This window comes from Oryzias latipes, chromosome 6, assembly GCF_053564925.1.
Source record: "Oryzias latipes strain Hd-rR chromosome 6, Olatipes_Hd-rR_3.1".
Classification (NCBI taxonomy): Eukaryota; Metazoa; Chordata; class Actinopteri; order Beloniformes; family Adrianichthyidae; genus Oryzias; species Oryzias latipes.
Genome location: NC_136242.1, coordinates 22030613 through 22054534, shown reverse-complemented (window position 1 = coordinate 22054534; position 23922 = coordinate 22030613). Strand labels below are relative to the sequence as shown.

General features: G+C 40.7%; 1 protein-coding gene across 2 annotated transcripts; it reads left to right on the top strand.

Moving 5' to 3' along the window:
* The first annotated feature begins 3209 nt into the window (after window positions 1-3209).
* vwf (von Willebrand factor) lies at window positions 3210-23281 on the top strand. 2 transcript variants are annotated; one of them, XM_011475867.3, is made up of 53 exons: window positions 3210-3452; window positions 3558-3609; window positions 3696-3839; window positions 4076-4178; window positions 4260-4468; window positions 4722-4843; window positions 4986-5205; window positions 5395-5517; window positions 5600-5711; window positions 5780-5826; window positions 5900-6036; window positions 6145-6283; window positions 7332-7432; window positions 7511-7706; window positions 7787-8002; window positions 8274-8520; window positions 8609-8703; window positions 8812-8963; window positions 9044-9147; window positions 9210-9348; window positions 9448-9582; window positions 10864-11010; window positions 11090-11230; window positions 11466-11564; window positions 11637-11793; window positions 12201-12368; window positions 12464-12599; window positions 12691-13000; window positions 13156-14314; window positions 14404-14508; window positions 14826-14969; window positions 15046-15189; window positions 15290-15454; window positions 15545-15591; window positions 16434-16611; window positions 16787-17028; window positions 17111-17300; window positions 17413-17754; window positions 17838-18073; window positions 18265-18367; window positions 18443-18514; window positions 19234-19338; window positions 19459-19664; window positions 19741-19890; window positions 19967-20083; window positions 20514-20694; window positions 21042-21082; window positions 21156-21272; window positions 21935-22033; window positions 22272-22400; window positions 22498-22537; window positions 22605-22702; window positions 22799-23281. In XM_011475867.3, the coding sequence occupies exons 1-53, from the start codon at window positions 3447-3449 to the stop codon at window positions 22982-22984; spliced, it is 8553 nt and encodes a 2850-aa protein (XP_011474169.2). In that variant the 5' UTR covers window positions 3210-3446; the 3' UTR covers window positions 22985-23281.
* The last annotated feature ends 641 nt before the right edge of the window (window positions 23282-23922 follow it).

Below are 23922 nucleotides of genomic sequence, written 5' to 3'. Positions count from 1 at the left end.
GTGGTGCGTAGAGTTGGGCGTGGAAGGCGGGTTGCGTCTGCGGGCCATACAACGCCGCTTGCGGCTTTAATTATTATTCTTCTTGCACACTAACGGCGTCTTTGAGCTTAATTTTGACCCCCGCCACATACCCGAAAACTCACCAAAATTGGCACACACCTGGGATAAATTGAAAATGAATTTTCGGCAAAGAGAACGCCACCCCCCCGAAGTCGATGACATCACGGCGAGCGATCCCGTAAAAAAAATGAATGGGCCGAAAATCGCTTATGGGGCCAAAAAAAAATATTTTGAAATACAGTTACGAAACCAAAACACGCGTGTTGGAGATATCCCAAAGAAGTTATGAAATCATTATGGGATGGCCACACGACCTACGGCTTGGCGGCCATTTTGTGGCGAACTCAGAGAAATGGCGATTTTCGTGTTTTTTGACAATATGGGAAAACTACACTTTTGTTCAAGCGATTTTCACGAAATTTCATACACATGCCACAAACACGATTCTACAACTACCAAAGACGTTTTGTTGACCTTTGACCTTGGGAAGGGGCGGCCATCTTGAATTTTCATAAAAAAGCACCTTTATTGACGGATACAAACGAAAACTCGTCCTAGGGATTTTTATCGATCTTTTTGAAACTTCTCGGGCATCAATGGCAAGCTACTCTGGACAAAATGTTGGAATTAGAAGTTGTAGAATTTGAAACGCGTGCACGTGGCGAATTCGCAACCGTCGCCATTTTAGCTAGCTCGCACATATTTTATCGGAATAGCCTGAAACTGAAATATGCGATACCCTGGCCCACACTGAACAAAACGATGTCACGCATGACAAAATCGATAAAGGAATGTGGCCGTGGTAAACAAAAAACCGTCGCAAAAAAAAGTGCTGACTCGGCTAAAAAAAAATTTTTCGGATTTTATTTTTAAGAATCGGCTAACGAAACTCAGATAACTTTGTCAGGTATATCCAAAGAAAGTTTTGAAATCATTACGTGATGGCGACACGACCTACGGTTTGGCGGCCATTTTGTGCCAAAATCTACCATTTTGCGTTTTTCGCGTTTTTACACAATATGGAAAAATGAACTTTTTTTCGAGCGATTTTGACGAAATTTGACTCGCATGTCCCTAGCGTAAGTGTATAATCACCTCTGGAGTTTCGTCGACCTTTGACCTCGGGAAAAGGCGGCCATCTTGAATTTTCTATAAAAAACACCTTTACCACCGGATTCAAACGTAAACTTGTCGTTGGAAATTTCATCAATCGTCTCGAAACTTTTTGGGCATCAATGGCAAGCTACTGTGGAAAAAATGTTGGAATTAGAAGTTGTAGATTTTGAACGGCGTGTGCGTGGCAAGCTAGCAAAGTGGCGCACTGTTATAACTCTCATGCATTTCAATACAATACAGTGAAAATTGAATGCATGCACTCATGCCTGAAACAGATTACATTGAAAAACACTGGATATGGACATATAAGGAATGTGGGCGTGGTTAGCATAAAACCACTGTTGCTAAGGACGACAAAAAGTTTACTTTTACCGATTTGTCCGAAACTGACGTCAATCTGTTCGTCCTCCCGAGGGGACCAAAACATAAAATGGTTGCTATGGAGATAAAATCAAAAGAAAAGCCGCCATTTTGGAAAAAGTGTTTTTTTTAGCAACTTATGACATATAACTCTTACCAATGGAGGAATTTGTTTTTCTGAGTCAGTTGATGATGCTGATCGCTAAACTAGCACTTTTAGCTAAGTTAGCATAACTAGCATAGTTAGCATAATTAGCATTTTAGGTAATGTGTTTTTCTGAGTTAGTTGATGATGCTGATCGCTATGCTAGCACTTTTAGCCACATTAGCATAGCTAGCATAGTTAGCATAATTAGCATTTTTAAAAATGTGTTTTTCTGAGTCAGTTGAAGATGCTGATTGCTATGCTAGCACTTTTAGCCACATTAGCATAGTTAGCATAGTTAGCATAATTAGCATTTTAGGTAATGTGTTTTTCTGAGTCAGTTGATGATGCTGATCGCTATGCTAGCACTTTTAGCCACATTAGCATAGCTAGCATAGTTAGCATAATTAGCATTTTAGGAAATGTGTTTTTTTGAGTCAGTTGATGATGCTAATCGCAATGCTAGCTCATTTAGGCACATTAGCATAGCTAGCATAGTAAGCATAATTAGCATTTTAGGAAATGTGTTTTTCTGAGAGAGTTGATTATGCTGATCGCTATGCTAGGACTTTTAGTCACATTAGCATAGTTAGCATAGTTAGCATTATGAGCAAATCCAGCCTTGATTAGCTTTTAATTTGTGGGCGGTGAGGGCGGAGAGGGCCGCGGTAGTGCGTAGAGTTGGGCGTGGAAGGCGGGTTGCGTCTGCGGGCCATACAACGCCGCTTGCGGCTTTAATTATAAAATGTATTGCACATTTAAAAAGCCGTTTTTTGAATAAATGAAGAAAAAATGAAGTAGTTTAAAAATGTAAGAAGTTAAAAGATGGCTTTGGGATGTTCTCAAATCTGCTTCACTTAAAAAATGGTGAGTTTGAATGAAGTGTGGAAAAAGCATAAAGTTCCAATCTGATCATCTTTTGATCTATTGTAAAAGCTTTGCCACTGGTCTTTTAATAGGTTTATTTTAGCCAAAATTAAAAGAACCTAAGTTATTTTAATCTGTTTAGCTATCTGTTTACCTGACATCTTATTTAATCTTAATCTTAACATTACATTTCTTTATATATGTCCTCCATCATCAGAAAAATGCCACAAGAACTTGTTAAAACACCAAAAACACAACACATCATTTTCCTTAGGTCTTGAGCATAATTGGTATGATGCTATTTAGAAGGAACATTAGTCCCACTATGAAAATTAGTTTAGCAAGGCGAATTCAAATAAGTAAACAAAACAAAGCAATCTAAAGATTTTGTACCTGAGAGCCTTGGTTTTCTCCTGTTCCCACTCTATGTGTGTGTAGTTTTGGTGTAACCAAGTTTTGTGTTTGTGCATGTGGCACCAGTGAAGGAGTGTTTTCAAGTGATATGCCTGGTAAATGTGTTTTGCACAAGAATTGTTTGGGTTGGCTCTGATATAGATGAGTGTGTGTCGACTAATCACTCAGCCCGGCGATCAGTAGGCACATCCTGGCATTGTCCTGCTGTGTGTGTTGGATGGTGGCAGACTGTAGGCACTGATTTGTCGACAGAATGATATTTTGTTCTTCTTGACCAAACCTGAAATGGGGAGGGGTGTTCAGGAAAAGCCACTGATAATTGGGCGGGCCGTAATATAAAACAGAGCTTCTGGTGTTGCTGAAATTCTTTGTCTGGACACTTAGATTTTGGCAAACTGAGACTGTCAGATCATCCCGTAATGTTCCTGGCAATTAAAGTCTGACCAAATTCTTAAGTTTTGTTTTTTTCTTTTTTAGGCAAACCATGGAGGTAGGACTATCTGGAGTTTGGAAAAAGAAATGAAGGACTGTTTTGTTAATGCTGCAATAAAAACAGCAATTCAGGAATTGTAAAAACATTTTGTATGTATCTCAGATGGCTGTAAAGGCTTTCTTGCAAGGAATTTGTGTCTGCATGTATATAACAGGTGAGTGTTACACATTTGTTTTGCTAAACTCCAAAGTAATGGCTTAAGGGATATTCTATTAATATTCATGCCGTTGTTGATTCCAGCATGTGTGGCAGGTGTGACGGGGCGATGCAGTCTGTTTGGTCGATATCATGTGCACACATTTGATGGGGTTTTGTATGAGTTTCCTGGAGACTGCAGCTACCTTCTGGCTGGGGACTGCAGCCATCGCTCTTTCACCCTGCTGGGTGAGTAACTCAAATGCAGTCTTATAAAAGGCCAACCAAGTTGAAATTGAATCAAGTGTAATGCCTGTAGTGTGTTGTCCCAGTAACGTACGTTCTAAACCTTTGCACTTAAACTGTCAGTTTAAAGGAAGAATACTAAAACAGACGGTTTGTAGGTCATTTTTCTTAATACCAAGAGCAATTTTATGGGTCTTGTTTGTTGAGTTCCAACTAACTATATGTGCTTCGATCCAAAGGGGATTTCCACAACGGAAAAAGAACTGGAGTCACACTGTTTTTGGGTGATGCTTTCGAGTTGCATCTTTCTGTGGATGGATTCCTCTCACAAAGAGAAAAAAGGCACAAGCTCTAATTTGCAAAAGCTACTGATTTGTAATGACATGGATGTAACATGGTTTTGTTTCCTTTTCTCTCTCGCAGACTCACTCTTCCCTATGCATCCCATGCTGTGTTTGCTGGCTCCGAGCTAGGCTTCTATAAGCTCTGGAGTGAAGAGTTTGGTTTCACTGTGACAATTGATAATGCAGCCAACATTGCTTTGACCCTGAGCAAACACCATGCCAACCGCACCTGTGGCCTCTGTGGCAACTTTAACGCTGTTACAGCTGATGAATATACGGCTCAGGAGGGTACGTGCATGTTTAACAGGTTTGACTTTGGCCACATGGGTCGTGTGAAGGTTTGAAAGGGAAAAAAAGGGAAAGTTTAATACTGTAGGAATCTGGGAAATGATCTGGGTCACACACTCAGCAACAGGAAGAGTAGAACTCAGTACAGGAAAAGATAACGAGGTAAAAGTCAGCAAAAGACGCTGTTGTGGTAGAGTGAGATTAAGGAGACGGCTGTCAGCCGGTTCATTAACGAGTGCATGTGTGCTTTCAGGTCTCCTAACAGAGGACAGTTATGATTTTGCAAATTCGTGGGCAGTGAAAGGGGCTGATCAGTCTTGTCGACGTGTTTCAAATCCTTCCAAGTCCTGTAACAGTACAAAAGGGACTGAGGCGGTAAGATTAAAACATGGATCCATGTATGTGGTGTGTTTAATGACACCACACATAATAATACGCTTTTCCCTTCTGCTGAAACCTAAATTTGGCTTTATGTGCAATTAACCAGTATTGTTGCATGTTTGTGTGCACTTTGCAGATTTTGTCCAGCTGCAGCGTGCTGAAAACCTCTGGTGTCTTCCTCCACTGTGCCCACCTTGTCCCTCCTGAGGCGTTCTTGTTGCTGTGTCAGGCGGAGGCTTGCCACTGTAACCAGAGGGATGTGGAAGACTGTTACTGTCCGATCCTGTTAGAGTATGCTCGAACATGTCATGCCCATGGGATACTTCTGCATGGTTGGCTGGAGGAGAGCAAGTGCTGTGAGTTTGTCAGAACCTAAAAACCTTAGAAGAGCTTAAAGTAGTTCGATTGATCCATCCATTGTCTGCTTATCTGAGACCGGGTCACGGGGGCAGCAGTCTGTGCAAAGATGCCCAGACTTCCCTCTCGATGCCCCTCCCTCAGTCACAATTAAAGTAGTTCAAACACTTTTTTTTTTTTATTATTAGACCCCAAGTGTCCAATCGGGATGCAGTACAGTGAATGCACCAAGTCTTGCTCCACAACTTGCCACAGTTTAAATATACAGGAGGTCTGCAAGGATGAGTGTATGGATGGCTGCACTTGTCCTGGTAAGTTTTCAACAACTGTGTTTCAGTCTTTCCTCTGCTATGGTGCAACCAGTCATAACAGAGCCACATCTGTGCATCAAAGCTGGCAAAGTCTTGGATGGGAATCGTTGTGTGGAAGTATCTGAGTGTTCCTGCACGCACATGGGAAGACATTTTCCTCCAGGATCCACCGTTTCTCAGGACTGCAACACATGGTATGTTCATTCACATCACAGTTATGCCTCTTATAATGCTTCATACACTCCAATCTTCTTGTCTGCAGTGTTTGCCGACATGGATCGTGGGAATGCACCAACGAAGGATGCCCTGGTTAGACAGATATTTCAAAGAAAAACATTTGAAAAGTTGCTGTTTTTCTTCTTTATGGCTTTGCTTCTTACAGGTGAATGCCTGGTTGTGGGCCAGTCTCACTTTAAGAGCTTCGACAACAAATTTTTCACCTTCACTGGTGACTGTCAGTATCTGCTGGCGAAGGACTGCGTGAACAACGAGTTTTCTGTCATAATTGAGAATGTACAGGTAACAGACCACCTCATCAAATACATTTGGAATTACCAGTCTTCAATGCAAACTAAGGTAACGTTACCTAACCAATATTTAAAGGTTAAGAGTTGTTTTGCTTTTTAGTGTGCTGACAATCAGGATGCTGTGTGCACACGCTCAGTGACACTCAGCCTGCCCTCGCTGGAGAACATGACAGTAAAGCTGAAGCATGGAGGTGTTGTTTCTGTCAACAACATGGACATCCAAACCCCAATGCATTATGGTACGTCACTGCAGGAGAGGAGTGGACAACAGCGGCATAACCAGTACCCCTCAAAGCATATAATGTAGTTGATGGAAAAATATTTTTAATCTGTGTCAAGTTTATTGTCAGATAAATGCATCTAGACATTAAAGAAAAGCACAATTATAAACAACAGACCACATCAAGTTTCTCATGTACAAGGGAGAAGAAGCCAGAGTGACAGAAAACATCCACCACGCTTCTCTTCTCAAAGGTCTGCCTCTCCTCGTGCTGCTTTTATTAAGAACACAAGTAGGAGGTAACAATTTCAAGTCAAAGAGAAAAGTTCATTAGGGGGTGTCGTATGATGACCCATTTGGTGGATTCTAAGTTCAAACAGTATTCCTTATCAGGTCAGGACAGTGTGTTGTAAAACTTCCTCATCCTAGCTGGGATGAGAAACAGATGAACACACACACAACTGTTTTCTAAAAAGGTAAAAAAAAAGTCAATCTGAGTTAACATTTAAACAATTACATTTAAACAAATACATTTAAACAAATACATTTAAAGAATGATAATAATAAAACTATTTCCTTCACAATTATTTCCCAAAACACAAGACATTATTAACAAACAGCAACAGGAGCTGAGTAAGATTTCTCGTGAGAAGAGTAATGAAAGAAGTCCACCCTACTCTTCAGTACTTCTGGCTGCTCACCTCCTTTTATTTGGTTTAGGATGTCCTTAGTTACATGGGTTGGGTTAGTCTATAGTTTATACACTTAATATGGTGTTAGTACATACATTGTTTTTAGGTTGAGTTGTTGGTAAGAGGAGTCAATTCTGGGTCAATGCAAATATCCTGTTTCAGCAGTTTGTGTTTTTCTGAACGACACATGCATCTCCTGTTGTCATCTAAATGTGTGAAAACTGTTTTTTCTTACCAAGAATAGCAATGGAAAGTTTTTGCATGCATAGCAGAATCTTGGTCTGACCAATCGGAAGCCATGTTTTGGAAAAGCAAAGATGTCCTCATTTTATTTGTTAATTAATTTTAATCTGAAATTTAAACTGTGACTTCCAGGTCATTTGCATATCCAGAGAGCTGTGCAGTCATCTGTTCGTTTAGTGTTTAGTGATGATCTTCGTCTGGACTGGGATGGGCAGGGCCGTGTGCTCCTTAAGGTCAAATAAAATCCTGTTTTTGGCAGCTACTTTTAGCTAGTTATGCTGATGTGAAATAAATTCTATTAACAATTCCAGCTCACAGCAAGATGGACAGGACAGACTTGTGGTCTCTGTGGAAACTACAACGGCAACCAAGGCGATGACTTCATGTCTGATTCTGGATTGGTAGAAACCAAGCCACAGGCATTTGGCCAGGCCTGGAAGATAAATGGAGACTGTGAATCCACTCACAAATATGACCCTGATCCATGCGCTATCAACCCCAAAAGAGGTATCTTCTGCATCCTCATAACGTTGTGAAACATGAAGAAAATGGTCAACGCTGACATCCAATCCTTTGCCACCTTTCAGTGCGTTTCGCAGAAGAAGCATGTGCAGTTATCATGTCAGATGTGTTCAGCCCGTGCCACATTTTGGTGAACCCAAGTCCCTTTCAGCGGTTCTGCCGTTATGATGTGTGCGCATGTGGTGATGGAGAGAAGTGCCTATGCTCTGCTCTGGCTGCTTACGCAGCTTCCTGCTCTGCAAAAGGAGTCCTGGTGAACTGGAGATCCGCCTTACTCTGTGGTAAATTTTCTTTATCAACTTATTTTCAGATTATGAGGACTCTTTAAAGTTTAGACATGATTTAAGGGTGCAATGAGTCAGAAAAATTCAAAACTACTTGAATTTCATGGACATTACAAGGAACTGTCACAATGGGTGCTGGTATTATCTATGTATATGAAAATGCTGATGCTGTCTTAATAATACCTATTTGTTATAAACACAGTTGAGTAATTTTTAGCAAGTTAACTTGGAAAACATGATTAACCCTCTACTGATATATTAATGTCAGAATTGGAGTGTTCTGGAGGCCAGGTCTATGAGGCCTGTGGGACGGTGTGTGACCGAACATGCCTCTCTCTGTCCGGCGCTGAGGCTGGCTGCGAGGGAGAGAAAGTATGCGAAGAGGGCTGTTTCTGTCCCGTCGGGAAGTACCTGAGTCCCTCTGGACAATGTGTGACAGCAGACCTCTGCCCTTGCCTGCATGATGGACAGCTCTACCAGCCAAATGATGTCTACGCCGATCACACCAGCATTTGGTGTGTGACGGAACAAGTGCAGAATGGGTCGGATAATCTATTTCTGTTGTCTCATTGCTCTTTTTTTGTCTTCTTTGTGTGGGTGCAGCTACTGTGAGAACGGCTCCATGCGTTGTAGCTCCTCTGAAGTGCCTTCCTTATTGTCTGACCTTTTTTACGATGAAGATCTTGGGTCAACCAGAGGTACATCTCTTGACAATTTAAAAAAAATTCCTTCCCCTCAAAAATTGATTCTGGATATCTTGAGTGAACTGAACAACAAAATATTTGATAACGTTCCTGTTTGTGCAGAGCGGCGATCAGCACATTGTCCACCACCACTTGTTCGCACAGAATGTGGTTCAGGTAAAAAGGGTCTTGAGTGTGCCAGAACCTGCCAGAATTTGGATCTGCCCTGTGTCAGTCTTTCCTGCATCCCTGGCTGCCTCTGTCCACCAGACACTGTATGTAGTCTGTGCATATGTGTGTGTGACACCGAATAGTCAACACAGTGCTATCTGATTGATAAATGTATTGGTTTTAGGTACGTCATCGGAGAGACTGCATTGCGCCGGAGCAGTGTCCCTGTTACCATAACAACAGGCCATATGCAGCAGGACAAACAATCACTACGGACTGTAACACCTGGTAAGATTATGAATTGCTTATCTTAGGAAGCAAAGCTCTTTACCATGTTTTTTGTGCATCAGCGTGTGTGAGAACAGGAAATGGCGATGCACGCAAAAGCTGTGTGATGGTGTGTGCCGCTCCGTGGGGGAGGGCCATTACATCACATTCGACGGGCTCAAGTTTTCCTTCCCAGGCCTCTGTCAGTATGTCTTAGTCCAGGTATGAAATAAAGAAATCAGAAAATAGTGTTTGTGTCAACACAGGCTGCTTGTGCGCTGCTTGTAATTGCTGTGTACTCTTCATCTCTTCACAAAAAAGGACATGTGTCTGGGAGAAGAAGGCTCCTTCAGAGTGCTGGTGGAGAATGAGGCCTGCGGAATTGTTGGGCGTCGCTGTGCAAAAGCTGTCACGGTTTTCTACCAGGGTGGCTTGATTGTAATGCAGCATGGAGAGGTAAAAAACAAAACAAAAGAAGATGAAAAAGCATGGACCAAATGCAGTACCTGTTCAATCCACATAGACACTTGAAGCTTGATCTGGCATTGTGGCAGGATTTGTTATTTAAGAAAAACCGTGAAGCATGAGATTTCCTTAAATAATTTATTTAAAAAATGATAAAAAACAAAGCTTGAAATAAACATAAAAATGCAAAAATTAAGTGATGCATAAAAGATAAGAGGATATGACCTTGACAAACCGCATCCATAAAAACACAAACAGCTGTGGATGGTTGACAAATGAAACCTCATATAACTGAGACTTGTGGCGAGCGATTGGGGCACAAATCCCAATGGACTATATTCTGAACTCAAAGCATTACTTAGTGTGAGAAAACCGTTAAAAAACAAACATACACAGCTCCCATTTCGTCTGTACGTGCACCAGATTGTGTTGGCTTAAAAGAAGCTCAGGCTGTATTTGCAGAGATCAAACTGAGATATATGATACAGACATTCGATCAGGTTCAGTAAATACAATGTTTTTCATAGCTATTTAGAGGTGTCTTTACTTGACTAAGACTAATGGGTAACTTCTCGACTGAGCATGTAATTCTTAACACAAACCAGTAAAACATTAATAGAACAGTTTCTGTATGTAACCTTGAGAGCGTGTCTTATAAATAAACTTGTACTGGACTTGTATGAGGGGCCGTACAAGACCTATGTCATTGTGTGTGAGTGAGAATATGGGTCTGTGAGTGGTTCAGAAGGAATTATGTCAGCCCACATCCCTCTTCCAGATATTTCATTGTTCATTGTTCAATGCCTCCCTACGTTGTTGTCAAAATACCAGCATGCTCATTACTTACTTTTTTAAGTTGATTGGAAAACACAGTTCAGCTCATTTCTTTAGTGGGAGACAGGTTTGAAGTAGCAGAAGATAAACTCATGGGAAGACTAAGGAACATGTAATAAGTTGTAGCTAGACATCTAAATATTACAGCTGCATGTAACTTATCAATAAGTGCCCATGATTGACATCTGTAGACATTTTTGAAGTTCTAAACTTTGTCTTTGCAACTTCCACCTGTTGGGGATCCTATCAAACCAGAATCAATATTGTTACAGAAAGCCAAGGTGGTAAATTATACTCACAAACATTTGCCATTTTCATTGGTGTTATTCAAAATCAAACAAAAAGGACATGTAATAGATTACTTCTCATGAAGTGCTAAAATGATTGGACAAAGAGTTTATTTATTTTTCTGAGCTTGTTATGTATGTTTGAACTCAGGTGACAATGAAGAAACCTGTGCCGCAGAGTTCCCAAGTGGAGATCATACGATCTGGTCAGTTTTACACACTTCTGCTTGGAAAACACATCTCCCTCAGCTGGGACAGAGGAACTCGCCTTCTGGTTCACATCTCTGCAGCATATAGGGTAGTAAAACTTTAAGACCATTCAGTATATTGGTTTTAAGTACAGTGTTTAATCTAAAAGTGGATTTTCTATCGTGAAGGGGCGGGTTTGTGGCCTGTGTGGTAACTTTGATGGGAATGTCAACAACGACTTTATGAGCAGTAACAACCAACTGGAGGTGGACTCCTCACACTTTGGAAACTCGTGGAAAGTGATTCCAAGCTGCGCTGATGTCACACAGGTAAAATCACAACCAAGCTCGATTCCAGGCTATATACAATGAGTTTTCTTTATGTTTGTTACTGTTTTGATATGATCGTTGCAATCTTTGTGGAATCTGTATGGCAAATCTTTTAATAATATTTTTTCAAAATGTTTTCCTGTTTTAGATTATTTTAAATATTTGAACCAGACAAATGCTCAGCAGTAAATTAATATGACTGATACTGCAAATATATGTTTTCTTGCATGTCCAGATCCCTCTTCCTTGTAGCGACAACATAATGAAGTTAGTTACAGTGGAACAATCTTGTCGGTTGATGTCTGGTCCCCTTTTCAAAGAATGCAACACCCAGGTATGTAAGACAAAGGTCATGCTGGATGCCCGATTACACTCCATGTCTTTTCACCCCCCTGTTTGTCTTCAGGTGGATGCAGAGCCATATGTAGAGATGTGTGTGGAGGCAGCATGCTCGTGCCCGTCTGTTGGCGATTGTGCATGTTTCTGTGATGTTGTTGCTGCATATGCACAGGCTTGCTCAGAGAGGGGCATCTCAATCAGCTGGAGATCTAACGATCTTTGCCGTGAGTCAGCAGAATTCATTTTGGCTACATCTTTGTAAATCAGTAAAGCAGTTGTAAAATCAAGAATTGTGGGTGCTTTTCCATTTTGTCACCCACACAATATACACACATTACACACATTTGACATAAATCATTTTGTGAACACTTGTAGGATCATTTTTATTCTGTAGACTTTACATCTTTTATTTTGGGACAAAATCATTTTTGTTTGTAGTTTGTCAAAAAATATTTCCGAACTGTAGTAAAAACTGGCATATTTTCCATACAAATAACTTTATTTTCTTTGTATATCTTTCCCTCTTTACTGTTTATTGCATTGTTTTGTGTAATTAGTCTTATTCATATTGTATTTTTTTCCATGCATCAATTAAATTAACTTTTTACCTCCCTCCCCTTTTTTCTTTTAGCAATGAGCTGTGAGGAGCTTAATCCAAAGATCTCAGGTGTTGGAGAAGAGTTATGCCAGTGGAGATACAACACATGTGGTCCTGCATGTCCAATCACCTGCCAGCACCCAGAACCCCTTCAGTGCTCCTTCACATGTGTGGAAGCCTGTCATGCCTACTGTCCTCCAGGTGAGCAGTCTGTCAAATGTTTCTTAATACAACACACTTAAGACAAAAATGTATGGTTTAAAATTTACAAAGTTTCACTTTAAATTTTCCTTTAGGACAACTCCTGGATGAGGTAGCCATGCGGTGTGTCAATCCCTCCCAGTGTCAGATGTGCGTACATAATGGCCAGAGAATCTCCCATGGCAACAAGGTCATCCTGAATCACGATAACCCTGCCCTTTGCAAGATATGGTAAGTTCAGGATACTGTCTGGATATTATTCCAAGGTTATTTATGGCAGTGTAATTCACATGTAAGTGGTTTTGTTTCTTCTAACCCAAAGCCATTGTGAGAACAACTCTCTAAGCTGTGAAGATTGTACGTCACTGAGCATGCTGAGTACCCCAACGCCAACACCTTCTTGGGGCACCGACACAACCCTTGCCTTTACCACCCTAATGCCTGAGGACACGTGTGATCGAGCCATGGATCTAGCATTCTTACTGGATGGTTCGGAGGTCCTAAATGAAGATGAATTTCAGGCAACTAAAGAGTTCATTCTGGGAGTTGTTGAACGATTCCGTATGGGCTCCGCTCACACTCGAGCAACAGTGCTGCTTTACCATTCTGGAGTGAAAACATATGACCTACAGGTACTTATACTCAAAGTGTGCAAGTGTGACTTCACTAAAGTGTCCATAGTGCTGTAATCTTTAGGATGAGGAAGTTAAGAAGTGCTGTAGAAAAGCTGCTATGTGGACACACAGTTTGGGAATCATATATTTTTTTCTTTTCTTTTTGAAACCAGGTTCAGAAGTGGCTGTTCAAGAAGACTGTCCGTGAGCTTCGATACACAGGAGGAGATGCTGCCTTCTTGGATGAGGCAGTCAAGTATCTAGCTGTCAACATCTATGACAAAAACAAGAGGGAGCATGCTGGACGAGTTGCGATCATCTTAACAGCAAGTACAAATCCTCGTCCTATCCGCTCTATTGTCAAGATGCTTAGAAAAAAGGCCATCACCACTCTGACGGTGGCATTGGGTCCAGGGGTAAATATGGCACAAGTCAATGACATAACAAATGCAAATCCTGACAACAGGGCTTATGTTCTGAGCAGCACAGCGGAGCTACCTGATCATCTGTTGGAACTTACAGATTATCTCTGTACTTTGGGGATGGAGCCTGAGGTGGTGAAACAAAAATCCCCACCAGCACCCAGAAAATCTCAGCAAGTAACAAAGAGCACTTCTCCAGCTCCTCCCCTAGAGCCAAAACCCATCAAATATGTCCCAAACGCTGTGTCCACCACACCGTCTGTCCTGTCTCCTGCCACCACACTTCCATCTCCCTACATTCCAGCCCCACATGTAACATTCATCCTGGAAGGCTCTGATGGTGTTGGAGAGGTCAACTTCAACAAATCACTCTTCTTCTTGGAGGAAGTCATCTCACAACTGACAGAAGAGGAGGAACTGATTCGCATCACTGTGATCCAATACTCTGTGACGGTCACTGTGGAAATCAGGCAGTGGGAGATCAGGAAGCAGAGACACCAACTGGTCCAACGGCTACGGCAGATTCGCTGGCGAGGTGGAAATAAGACCAACACTGGAACAGCTGTCAGTAAAACTCTCCAGGAACTGCAAACAAACCAGCCTTCACCTGGCTCCACACCTCCACAGCTGGTCTTCCTTGTGACAGAAAACCCCCCTACAGACACAGTGACCCGCCCACAATCAATTGGCACACAAACACATGTGTATCCTATTGGTGTTGGACCAAAAATACGTGAAATAGATTTGTTTCCATTCAGCTCCCCCCAACGTCCTCTGATGGTGGATGACTACAACCATCTGTCCACTCTCGTCCATCGTGTTGTCAACATCACACATACCACAGTCAGGCCACGATCACCCACTCTGCCACCCTTAGTCTTACCAACACATGCCAGCCTGCCGCCCACAGGTATGATGACAAGAATTTTCAATGTTCTGGTTGGTTCTTCTTTTTTTTTACTGAAACATTTGTTTATTTGTTATTCTCTCATCACACAGTTCCGTGTCAGAAGCCTGTAGATGTGCTGTTCCTCTTGAAGGCCGGAGTGAACTTTGAAGACATGAAGATGTTTGTTAAAGCTTTCATCATGGGTGCTGATATAGGTACAGGTTACCCATTCCATTTAATACTCTATACTATATTTTTACAAGATATTTACTCCCCACATATTTGAAAGTGTTAAGTTTTTCCACAAATACATTTTTTAACTTCAGTGAATTCGTTGTGTTTGTGATTCACATGATCCCATAATACACACCTAAATAAATGGGTGTTTGGTTGCCAAATTTTTCTGTTATAACTGTTTGATGACTCACATTAAAGCTTATAGAAATTGTGATTAACTTTATGAGTTGTTATAACTCATTTGCATAAATAACAGTATATGTACATGTCCAAACACTGAAGTTTATATTGACAGGTCTGAATGGCACTCAGGTCAGTGTGATTCAGTATGGAGACACCAACACGGTTGAGCTCTGGTGGAGGGATCACCAGAGCAAAACCAAACTTCAAGAAATACTTGAGAAGGCTCCGAGCAGAACCACAGCAGCTCCTGCACTAGGTAATTATAAATAAATATAAATTAACAAGCACACAGATCTATGAAGATGCACATTCACTGCTGGCTTCTTCTGCAGGGTCTGCACTGCGATTTGCCGTGCAAACATCAATCGCACCAGTCAGTGGAGGAAGAATTGGTGTAGCAAAGGTTATTGTGATGTTGGTGACAGCCAAATCATCTGACGAGGTGAAAGAGGCAGCAAATGAGGCCCTGGCAGCTGGTAAATAAAGCAGTTACAATAAAATAGTAATGGCTTTCTCAACTACAATGCCTTCTGCCTTTCAGATGAGTGGTTTTATTGAAAAGAGTGTCTCCCACAGGTGTGTCGGTATTCCCCATAGGGATTGGACAAGGCTATGATATGAATGAGCTCACCGTGTTAGGTCGCCATGGCAACCAAGACAACATCCTGCAACTAAGCAACATGGATCAGTTATCTATGTTGCTAACTCTGGACAACACGTACAGAGAGAGAATCTGCAGAGGTCCTTACAGACACACATATTAGTTTTGACAACGGTTTTAATAAAAAAGAAAAAATTGATTCAACTGACATGGGCATGTCTGTTCTACAGCTGGTCCACCAGGAGTCTGTGTTGATGATAATGGAAATGAGAGAAAAGTGAGTCATGTTCACATGTGACGCGTGTTCAAGAACGCACTAAACGCACATTCTAAAATGTGCTTTTAGCATATACTAACGCATGTACCTACAGTTTGAAGAGGCTTGTAGTGACATGTCAAAGCGGTGCAAATCTCGTAATTCTTGCTCCAGGCTTTATAAGCTTTATATTTCACAACCCTATTCTGATATATGACAAACTTGGGGATAATTTAATTTCAGCCAAGTAAAAACCATTATAATTAATTTCTCCTTCAAGAACAATTTTTAAGCAGTTGACACTGGATTAAAAAGTTTGCCATCTATATGTCACAAAAAAATATGAGTCGCACGTTCAATAGCTGCACGTTTTGTACATAGATACCAAAAACGGTCTTAAAATGTTGTGTAGCGAAGCACAAACATGAGAGTTTTGAATGTGCAACGCATGTATACACATGTCCACATAGACTTTTCATTGAAAGTGGTCCCTTGAATACAGGTTGCCAAAGGCGGAGTGAACATTGCTTTGACAAATATGACTAAATGTTACATCATTGAATAGAATAAATAGAGCCAATCCAGGCTTGACCTGCTGGTTTTCCCATGCTTTTTCATCTACTGGGTCAGAGATTGTTATAGGCATTATTGCTCCCTGACAACAAGCTGCTACGATTGGGTGATGTTTTACGGTTGTTTTATTCTCGACACTGGAAAAAACTGTGATTCCAACCACACTAAAATAAGGTATGAAATACTGGTATTTTCTGTTAACCAAACCGTCCTGATTTGAAAGAACCCCTAAACAACATAAATACTGTTGTTTGTGGTTAATTGTGTTTCTTTTCACTTTCGTGTATCAGCCAGGTGAATCATGGCTGCTGGATGATGGATGCCACTCTCTGCTGTGCCATCCCAGTGGAGCAGTGACGGTACAGAGCCACAAAGTCAGCTGTGACAAACTAGAGCCTCCAGCGTGCAGAAACAACATGGCTCCTGTCAAAGTCCAGGACACCTGTAGCTGCCACTGGGAATGCCCTTGTACGTACAGATAAAGGATCAGCTTGCTTCTAGAATTAGATTGAACCCCACTATGTAAAGTGCACTCCATTGCTTCTCTGGTTTTATCTATGAATCGTGGAAGCTAGCATTCCGTTCTATTAAAGGATCATGTTTGGGGTTCCACTCTTCCCTTCCGGCTGCTGTGTGTTGACAGGCATGTGCATGGGGAGCTCCACCAACCATGTCGTCAGATTTGACAGCTTGGCTCTTAGGCTGGACGGAGAGGGTTTGTGCTCCTACACACTTCTCACTGTCAACAGTGACAGCGGTGAAGGGTCAGAGGTCAAACTCCACACTGGACCCTGTCAAGAAACAACAAGTTACAATCAGATTTGCATGAAAGCAATGGAGGTGACCCATGGACCACACAAGCTGATCCTGAGGGATGACATGAGGGTGAGATTTGTGTGTCACCGGTTACTTCTTAAAGTGTATTAAAGTGTTTATCCACTGTTGTGTTGTGCTTTTGTTTCCACAGGCAATGATTGATCGAGAGGAGCTGGCCCTGCCGTGGCGGTTCTATGGCATGGAGCTGATGCGTTATGGTGGAGTGATGCTGCAGCTGAAATCAAATCAAGGCTACATGCTGACTTTTACTCCTCAGAGCAATGAGTTCACTATCACATTTCAAGGCTCGACCAACAGCGCTCAGACTGCTGGACTCTGTGGTAACAGCTTTTTCAAGACCACAAGAAAAAAAATTTCTATCCAAAAGGAGTCTTTTTTACTCTTTTTCTTTTCAGTCTTTCTCTCCTGATCTTGTCCACATTTTTCTCTCAGGTGCATGTGGAGAGGAGAAAGTCAATATCCTCTCGCTGCGTAATGGCAGTTCAACTACCAACCAGCCTGCGTTCATCTCAGACTGGACTGCAGCTGGAGAGGATGGTGTGTGTTTGCCAAAGCGGCAGTCTGTTTGTTTGTCTGGAGCAGCAATGGGATGTCAGGCCCTACACTCTGAGGTGTTTTTGCCCTGTCACGCCTTCATTCCGGTCCAAATTTTCCTCACCAAGTGTGAGGAGCAGGCATGTGAGGAGTCTGATGCATGCGAGGTGATATCTGCCTATGCTCGGCTCTGCAGACAAAGAGGGGTATGTGTGGACTGGAGGAGCCCCCACCTCTGTCGTAAGTTACTATGTGCATCCTTAAGTCTAGTAAAAAAAAAAAATGTTTTAACTTGAGTCTTAACATAACCATATTTGCTGCAGCTTTAAAGTGTCCAAGCTCCATGGAATATGATGCATGTCGGACAGGCTGTGTAGAGGACTGCGATAGTATACAGGCATTGCCAAGTGACTGGTCGGTTGCTAGGAGTAACGAGTCATGTATGGATACACCCACTGAAGGCTGTTTCTGTGCTGGGGGAACAGTTTTGCATCATGGACGGTGTGTCTCGCCAGAGGCGTGTGGACAGTGCGTCGACCAGCATGGACACACATACACGGTGAGACACAATTCAATAAAACAATCAAATGTGAGTCGACAATGCAAGTTAATAAAGCAAAAGCACATGCCGGGAAGGCTGTGAAGGAATGATTAGAGTGTTGAAAATCAAGGTGTAGTTTGACTGCCCTCTGGTGTTTATGTGTCTAAATACGATTATGTGGGATGCCAACATGCTTTGTACTTGCACAGCACATGCAAAGCTGGGTACCTGATGAAAACCCATGTTTGATATGCATGTGTTTGGATCAACAACGCATCAACTGCACTGCCAGGCCCTGCAATGATGTCAAAGGTTGGCAACATGTTCTTAATGTAGTCTTTTAGTTGTTGCATCAGAGCTTATTTTTTCTTCTTCCTGTATCTACAGCTCCAGAGTGTGGAGCCTGTGAGATTCTGAGAGAAAGGAAGGGCTCTATGTGCTGCCCTGAATATGAATGTGGTAAGAAGTATCTTTGTTATTATTATTATTATTATTATTAATACTTATTATGTCTCTGTCAAAAACACCAAAAACAAGGGATCTTGTTTTCTGCCCCTTTAACACACTTAGAAAAAGAGAAATAAAGTGAAAAAATAATGTAAAATATGTAATAATACAAATAAAAAATATATTGTAAAAAAGGATACTGTATCTAAACATATATGTATATATTTGCTATAAAGCATATATTCATGCTTGTGGTTTGCATCACATCATTCAGTATAGAATAACTCAAACACTGGCAAGTTTATACCTTATTTCTAAATTATTGTTCTTGTAATGAAGCAACACATTTCATTTATAGTATTTTTGTAGTAATTATTTTATGTTTTATACGTTTTTTGAAAGGTGATTTGTGATTTGGTTTTTTTAATTGGTTGTTTTAGATTTCTTTCCTTTGTTTTTGTTCAGAATTTTGGCAAAGAGAAAATATCACATTCAATTAAACTAAAAGTACTTTGTCTTTTTTAAAATCTTTTTGGTATACTGTGTGGCAGACAATTTTGTGTTTTATACATTAAACAAATTTTGATCAACAAACCTTTTAATTTTAACATTTACTGAAGAATTGATAAAATGGATCTCTTTACTTACTGCCAGATACTTGAGATAAAACTTTTTTTAATTGTTTTTTGACCATTGCACTAACTTTTCACACAATCAATCCATGGTTTCAGTGTGTGATCTTGTGAACTGTGCCTTGCCGGAAGTGCCCCAATGTGTGGACGGCCAGACTCTGCTTCTGAAGAACCCTGGAGACTGCCAGCCTATTCACGAATGTGGTAAGAGGATGGCATATTCTGTGTGAAGTTTGAGCTTTGCTTTACTATGTCAGAGAGGTGCAAACATGAAGCAGAGCACATCTGTGGCTCATCTCTTTTTATCCTTGTTTATTTTCTCAGTGTGCAAAAAGGAAGAGTGTGCCCTTCAAACTCCTCCAGACTGTCCTGCGCACCGCCAACTGTCTGTAAAAAAGACAACGTGCTGTGATGTGTTTGAGTGTTTGTGCAACTGCCAGAACTCCACTCGCACTTGCCCCACTGGCTTTATTACATCATCCCTGATCAACAACTGTGGCTGCACAGAAACCAACTGCTTACCTGACAAGGTGAGTAGTTAAGATCCAAAAATAGTCTATTCTGTTTGTGTCTGTTATAATTTTCTGTTACCACTTTTTTTTCTAGGTGTGTGTGGTTGATGGTATGGTTCACCCAGTGGGGAGTGAGTGGGAAGAAGGGTGCAAGAAATGCAGCTGCACTGAGCTGCAGGACAAAGACACTTTGCTCCACGTGGCCCAGTGCAAACCTCTCATGTGTGACCTGAATTGCCCTCTGGTGAGCAAATATGTTGAAAAGACATAATAAATAGTCTTATTTAGCATGAAACTTACTTGTTTGAAATGTATTTCAGGGCTCAACGTACACCCCAGTTCGAGGCGTCTGCTGTGGGAGGTGTACGCCAACCAGCTGCATAGAGTCAGCAGGAGACATGCGAGGGGACACTCTAGTTGGAGGAAAACTGAGACGTGTATGTCCGGCAAAAAGAGGATGTTTTTAAAGTTTAATACTAAAAAATCGTCACCACATGGTTTACACCAGAAGGAGGAATACATGTTAAATTTCTTGTCTGAAACAATGCAAGAAATGAATCTTAAGAAAGTGAAAAACCCTTGTGTCAAAAATAAAAAAAAGCTTCATTTTATGTCTTGCAAGAAAAATGATCTTGTCTAGAAAGTTTTTCAATGGGAAAATAAGCTCAGTTAAAGGAAATGTGTCTTAGTGACCAGGATTTATTTTGCTTTAAATAAGAATTCTCAGTAAGCTAAATTTTCCTACCCCATTGGAATTTTTTTTTTAATTAAAAGAAAAGTTCCCAAATTTTTAGTTTTATTTATTCATGTCTGGGGGCCTGTTTTTGCAGTGCAGTGACTTTCTTCTCATCTCTTTTTTACTTGGAGGTGGGTGAGGTGTGGCATCCTCCACATGACAGGTGCACCATACACCAGTGTGTGAAAGTTAAAGATGCTGTATTCATCTCAACAACAAATGTCAGCTGTGCTATTATGGATGCTCCAGCATGCCCACTGGGAACCGAACTGCACTGTGAAACTGTGGACTGCTGTCCTCGCTGCTACTGTGGTAAGCAACCATTATCAGCAAAAATACAAAAAAAAATGTTTTTTATACAAATGCGAAATATGTTCAATCTTTATTTTTGCAAATTTTCCAAATTTGAATTATTTTGTGTGCAGTTACACTGTCTGTCCAGCAGATGTCTCTCTTACTCGAGCTTTTCTGAATCATTTATCCTTTTTTGACCTTTGACACATAAAGACCTGATGCTGAATAAGGGGATTGCAGTTCCAGTGATTAGAGGGTATTTCAGTTCTGAATGGGGGAATAAAAAGCCAAAATTAAAAACAAATAAGTGCTTAAAACAGTTTTCTGTTAAAAGGAGTCACCATTTTCATGGTTTTGTCTTGCAGCCCCTGTTCAAGGATGTATTCTCAATCACACAGTGATTGCAGTAAGTCTTTAGCACATTGCTAATTTTGAGATTGTTGGTGGTGTTTCTTCATACTATATGTTCACTTGCTCAGACAGGGGATCAGGTCATGTTGGATGTGTGTACACACTGCAAGTGTACTGTGGAGAATGGCCCCGTGACAAAATATAAACTATCCTGCAGAAAAACCAGCTGCCCCACCTGTCCCACGGTAACTCTCATCACATGTCTACTCCGCATCATGGTCATCACTACTTTCCTTAGTCATGCATCTCATTAGGCTACAGAAGCTCAACTAGTTGAAGACAAGAAAAATGTCAAAAATCCAGATTTTACTTGCAGAATGAAACTTTTCTTATAATCATCAAGGCTATTTTGAGCTGGTCAAAGTTCATTTTATTGAAGTTAGCAAGTGTGAGTGATGTAGCATGTCTTTACAAGAGGTTAGTGGCATTTAAAACTACATTTCAACTATTTTGGAGACAAGAATGAGAACCTGACATTCTAGAAACACAAATCTTGCACGTTTCTGCAAAAGTGTGTGAGCAACAGGTATTCTCCTAGAATTGTACCTGGAGTTAATGCAGTATTTGTGCACTCCATCTGTTATTATTCCAGATTAATATAGTTAGTACCAAACTTTTGATCAGTCTCAGCCAAACGAGAAACAACTCTTACTCATTTTACGAGTTAATACTTTAGTTATTCACAGAACAATATTGAAAATCAAAAATGGAAAACAGACACTTTTTAAGATTTAGTATTTCCAGAAGCTTTATTTGTACATAGAAAAAGGTCAGGGTAATCTCCAGCATCAATCTTTCTAATCATCTTTTTATAGAAGTGAATGATTAGAATACTCCATGTTTTTAGGGATACACCCTGCAGAAGGAGGAGGGTAGCTGCTGTGGTCGCTGCATTGCTACTGCTTGTGTCACACAAAAGCCAGATGGAAACCTCATCAGTATACAGGTAGGTGCTATGCAAAGAGGAGGTTTTGGTCATAAAAATGTGATTTGGTAGAAGCAAGTAAAGAACAAATCAAGAAGACAGACAGAAAGCTTAAAGCTTCTCCTGTTAGTCTACTTTGCTATGACTCTTCTAACCTTTAAATTTTGGAAGGTGAGATGGCTTGATTGTTCTGATACATCCTATTGGGAACATTCAGAAAACGAAATGTACTTATACACACATGTCATCCTTCTCTTAGGTCAACTCAACAAGAGAGGACGGATGCAACCTGTACACGTGTGGTGTGAATAAGAGAGGAGATCTGGTCCTGGAGACAAAAATGACAACTTGCCCGCCTTTTAACCAGAAAAACTGTCTTGACGAAGGGGTGCAGCATCTAATTCCTGTGTTACAGCGTTCAGGTTTTTAATCACAAATGTTTACTCGCACATTTTTTTTTTCTTTTTGCTTGTTTTTGTTTTCAGGGGAAAATCAGCAAAATTGGAAAAACCTGCTGTGAGATGTGTAAGTAGCCCCAACTTGAGGATTTTATAAAGGATGAACACAGACTAATATGTTCTCCTGTTTATAGGTTCACAGCCTGAGTGTCGAAGGACAGTGGGAACACTTAACTACATCAAAGTGGACGACTGCCAGTCGGAGAAACAGATAGAGCTGCGTTATTGTGAAGTAAGCACCATTTTTTTAAAACTTTTTCTTCTGAAAATAAATAAAATCATAAAACTGATATTCCTATAACCATTTTTTTATTTCTTCATCTCTTAGGGCAAATGTCGCAGTAAATCCACATACTCTCTGCAAAGAGCTGCTGTAGAGCAGGAGTGTGTGTGCTGCACAGCTGTGGAGACAGAGCCTCTCAGCGTTCCAGTCCTGTGCACCAACGGCACTCGTAGTCACCACACCGTCCTGTCTGTCACCAAATGTGACTGCCTGTCCAAACGCTGCACCTAGACTCTGCCTTTAGCTGCAGAGTAAGACTCTCAATCCAAGAGAAGAGTTTACAGATGCTTTCAGAACGCCTAAATAAATGTACCGAAACATTTACATATACAGAAATTCACCATGTTGTCATATTTCTGCAAAATGAAACAGTTTTTTCACCATACTTTGTCTGAATGTGGTTATAAAATGTATTTGCTAGTCTTGGATTGTTTTTTTCTATGAATTTACTTAAGATATTTGAATATATTTCAACAAGTGTTTACATATTCTGGTTTAAACTAAATAAATGTGTATATTTTTATCAAACGAATTTCCTTTTAGTAAAAAAAAACAACCTCACAGAGCCTCTCTAGCTTAAACCTTTAAGTGTTTAAATAGAATAAATTATTATTTTTACATTTTTTTATGATTTAGGAAATTATAAAGCATACATTACCAAATTAACTACCAAATTAATGATTGTGATATTTATTTCAGACAAGTAGTTTAAAAGGAAAGATAGAACAAACAAAACAAGAAAAAACACAAAAAATTGAGAATTGAGAAGCAGCCTGGCTGATCCAGGCATCCATGAGCCCCCCCGACAAAGACAGGGGAGTAACCACCTTCACGCGCATCGGAACCGTTATTTTTAGTTTGTAGTTGCTAGTCTAACTATTATTTCAACAAAGTGTGCACATTTGTGTTGCTGTGGCTCCAATAATAGGAGCTTTGTGTCATTTTGGTGGGGTCAGTGTAGATTGGAAAAGAGGCTCAGAGCTTTTCTGACGCGAAAATTACTGAGCAGATGGTGAGTGCACAGATGCACAAATGAAAAACAGTTCGTTTTCTCCTTCTCCGAATGACATTTCCTTTTTTTCCCGTTGTTTATTGGGAAGGCTTGGCAACAGAGATAAACAGAACAGGCTTGAAGAAAACTCTAAAAACGAGATGAGGGGATCATAGTT

Coding starts and splice junctions, on each gene's coding strand:
- vwf (XM_011475867.3), top strand. Junction 11,565..11,636: donor TCAAAGAATGCAACACCCAG/GTATGTAAGACA, acceptor GTTTGTCTTCAG/GTGGATGCAGAGCCATATGT. Junction 14,970..15,045: donor CACAGCAGCTCCTGCACTAG/GTAATTATAAAT, acceptor CTTCTTCTGCAG/GGTCTGCACTGCGATTTGCC.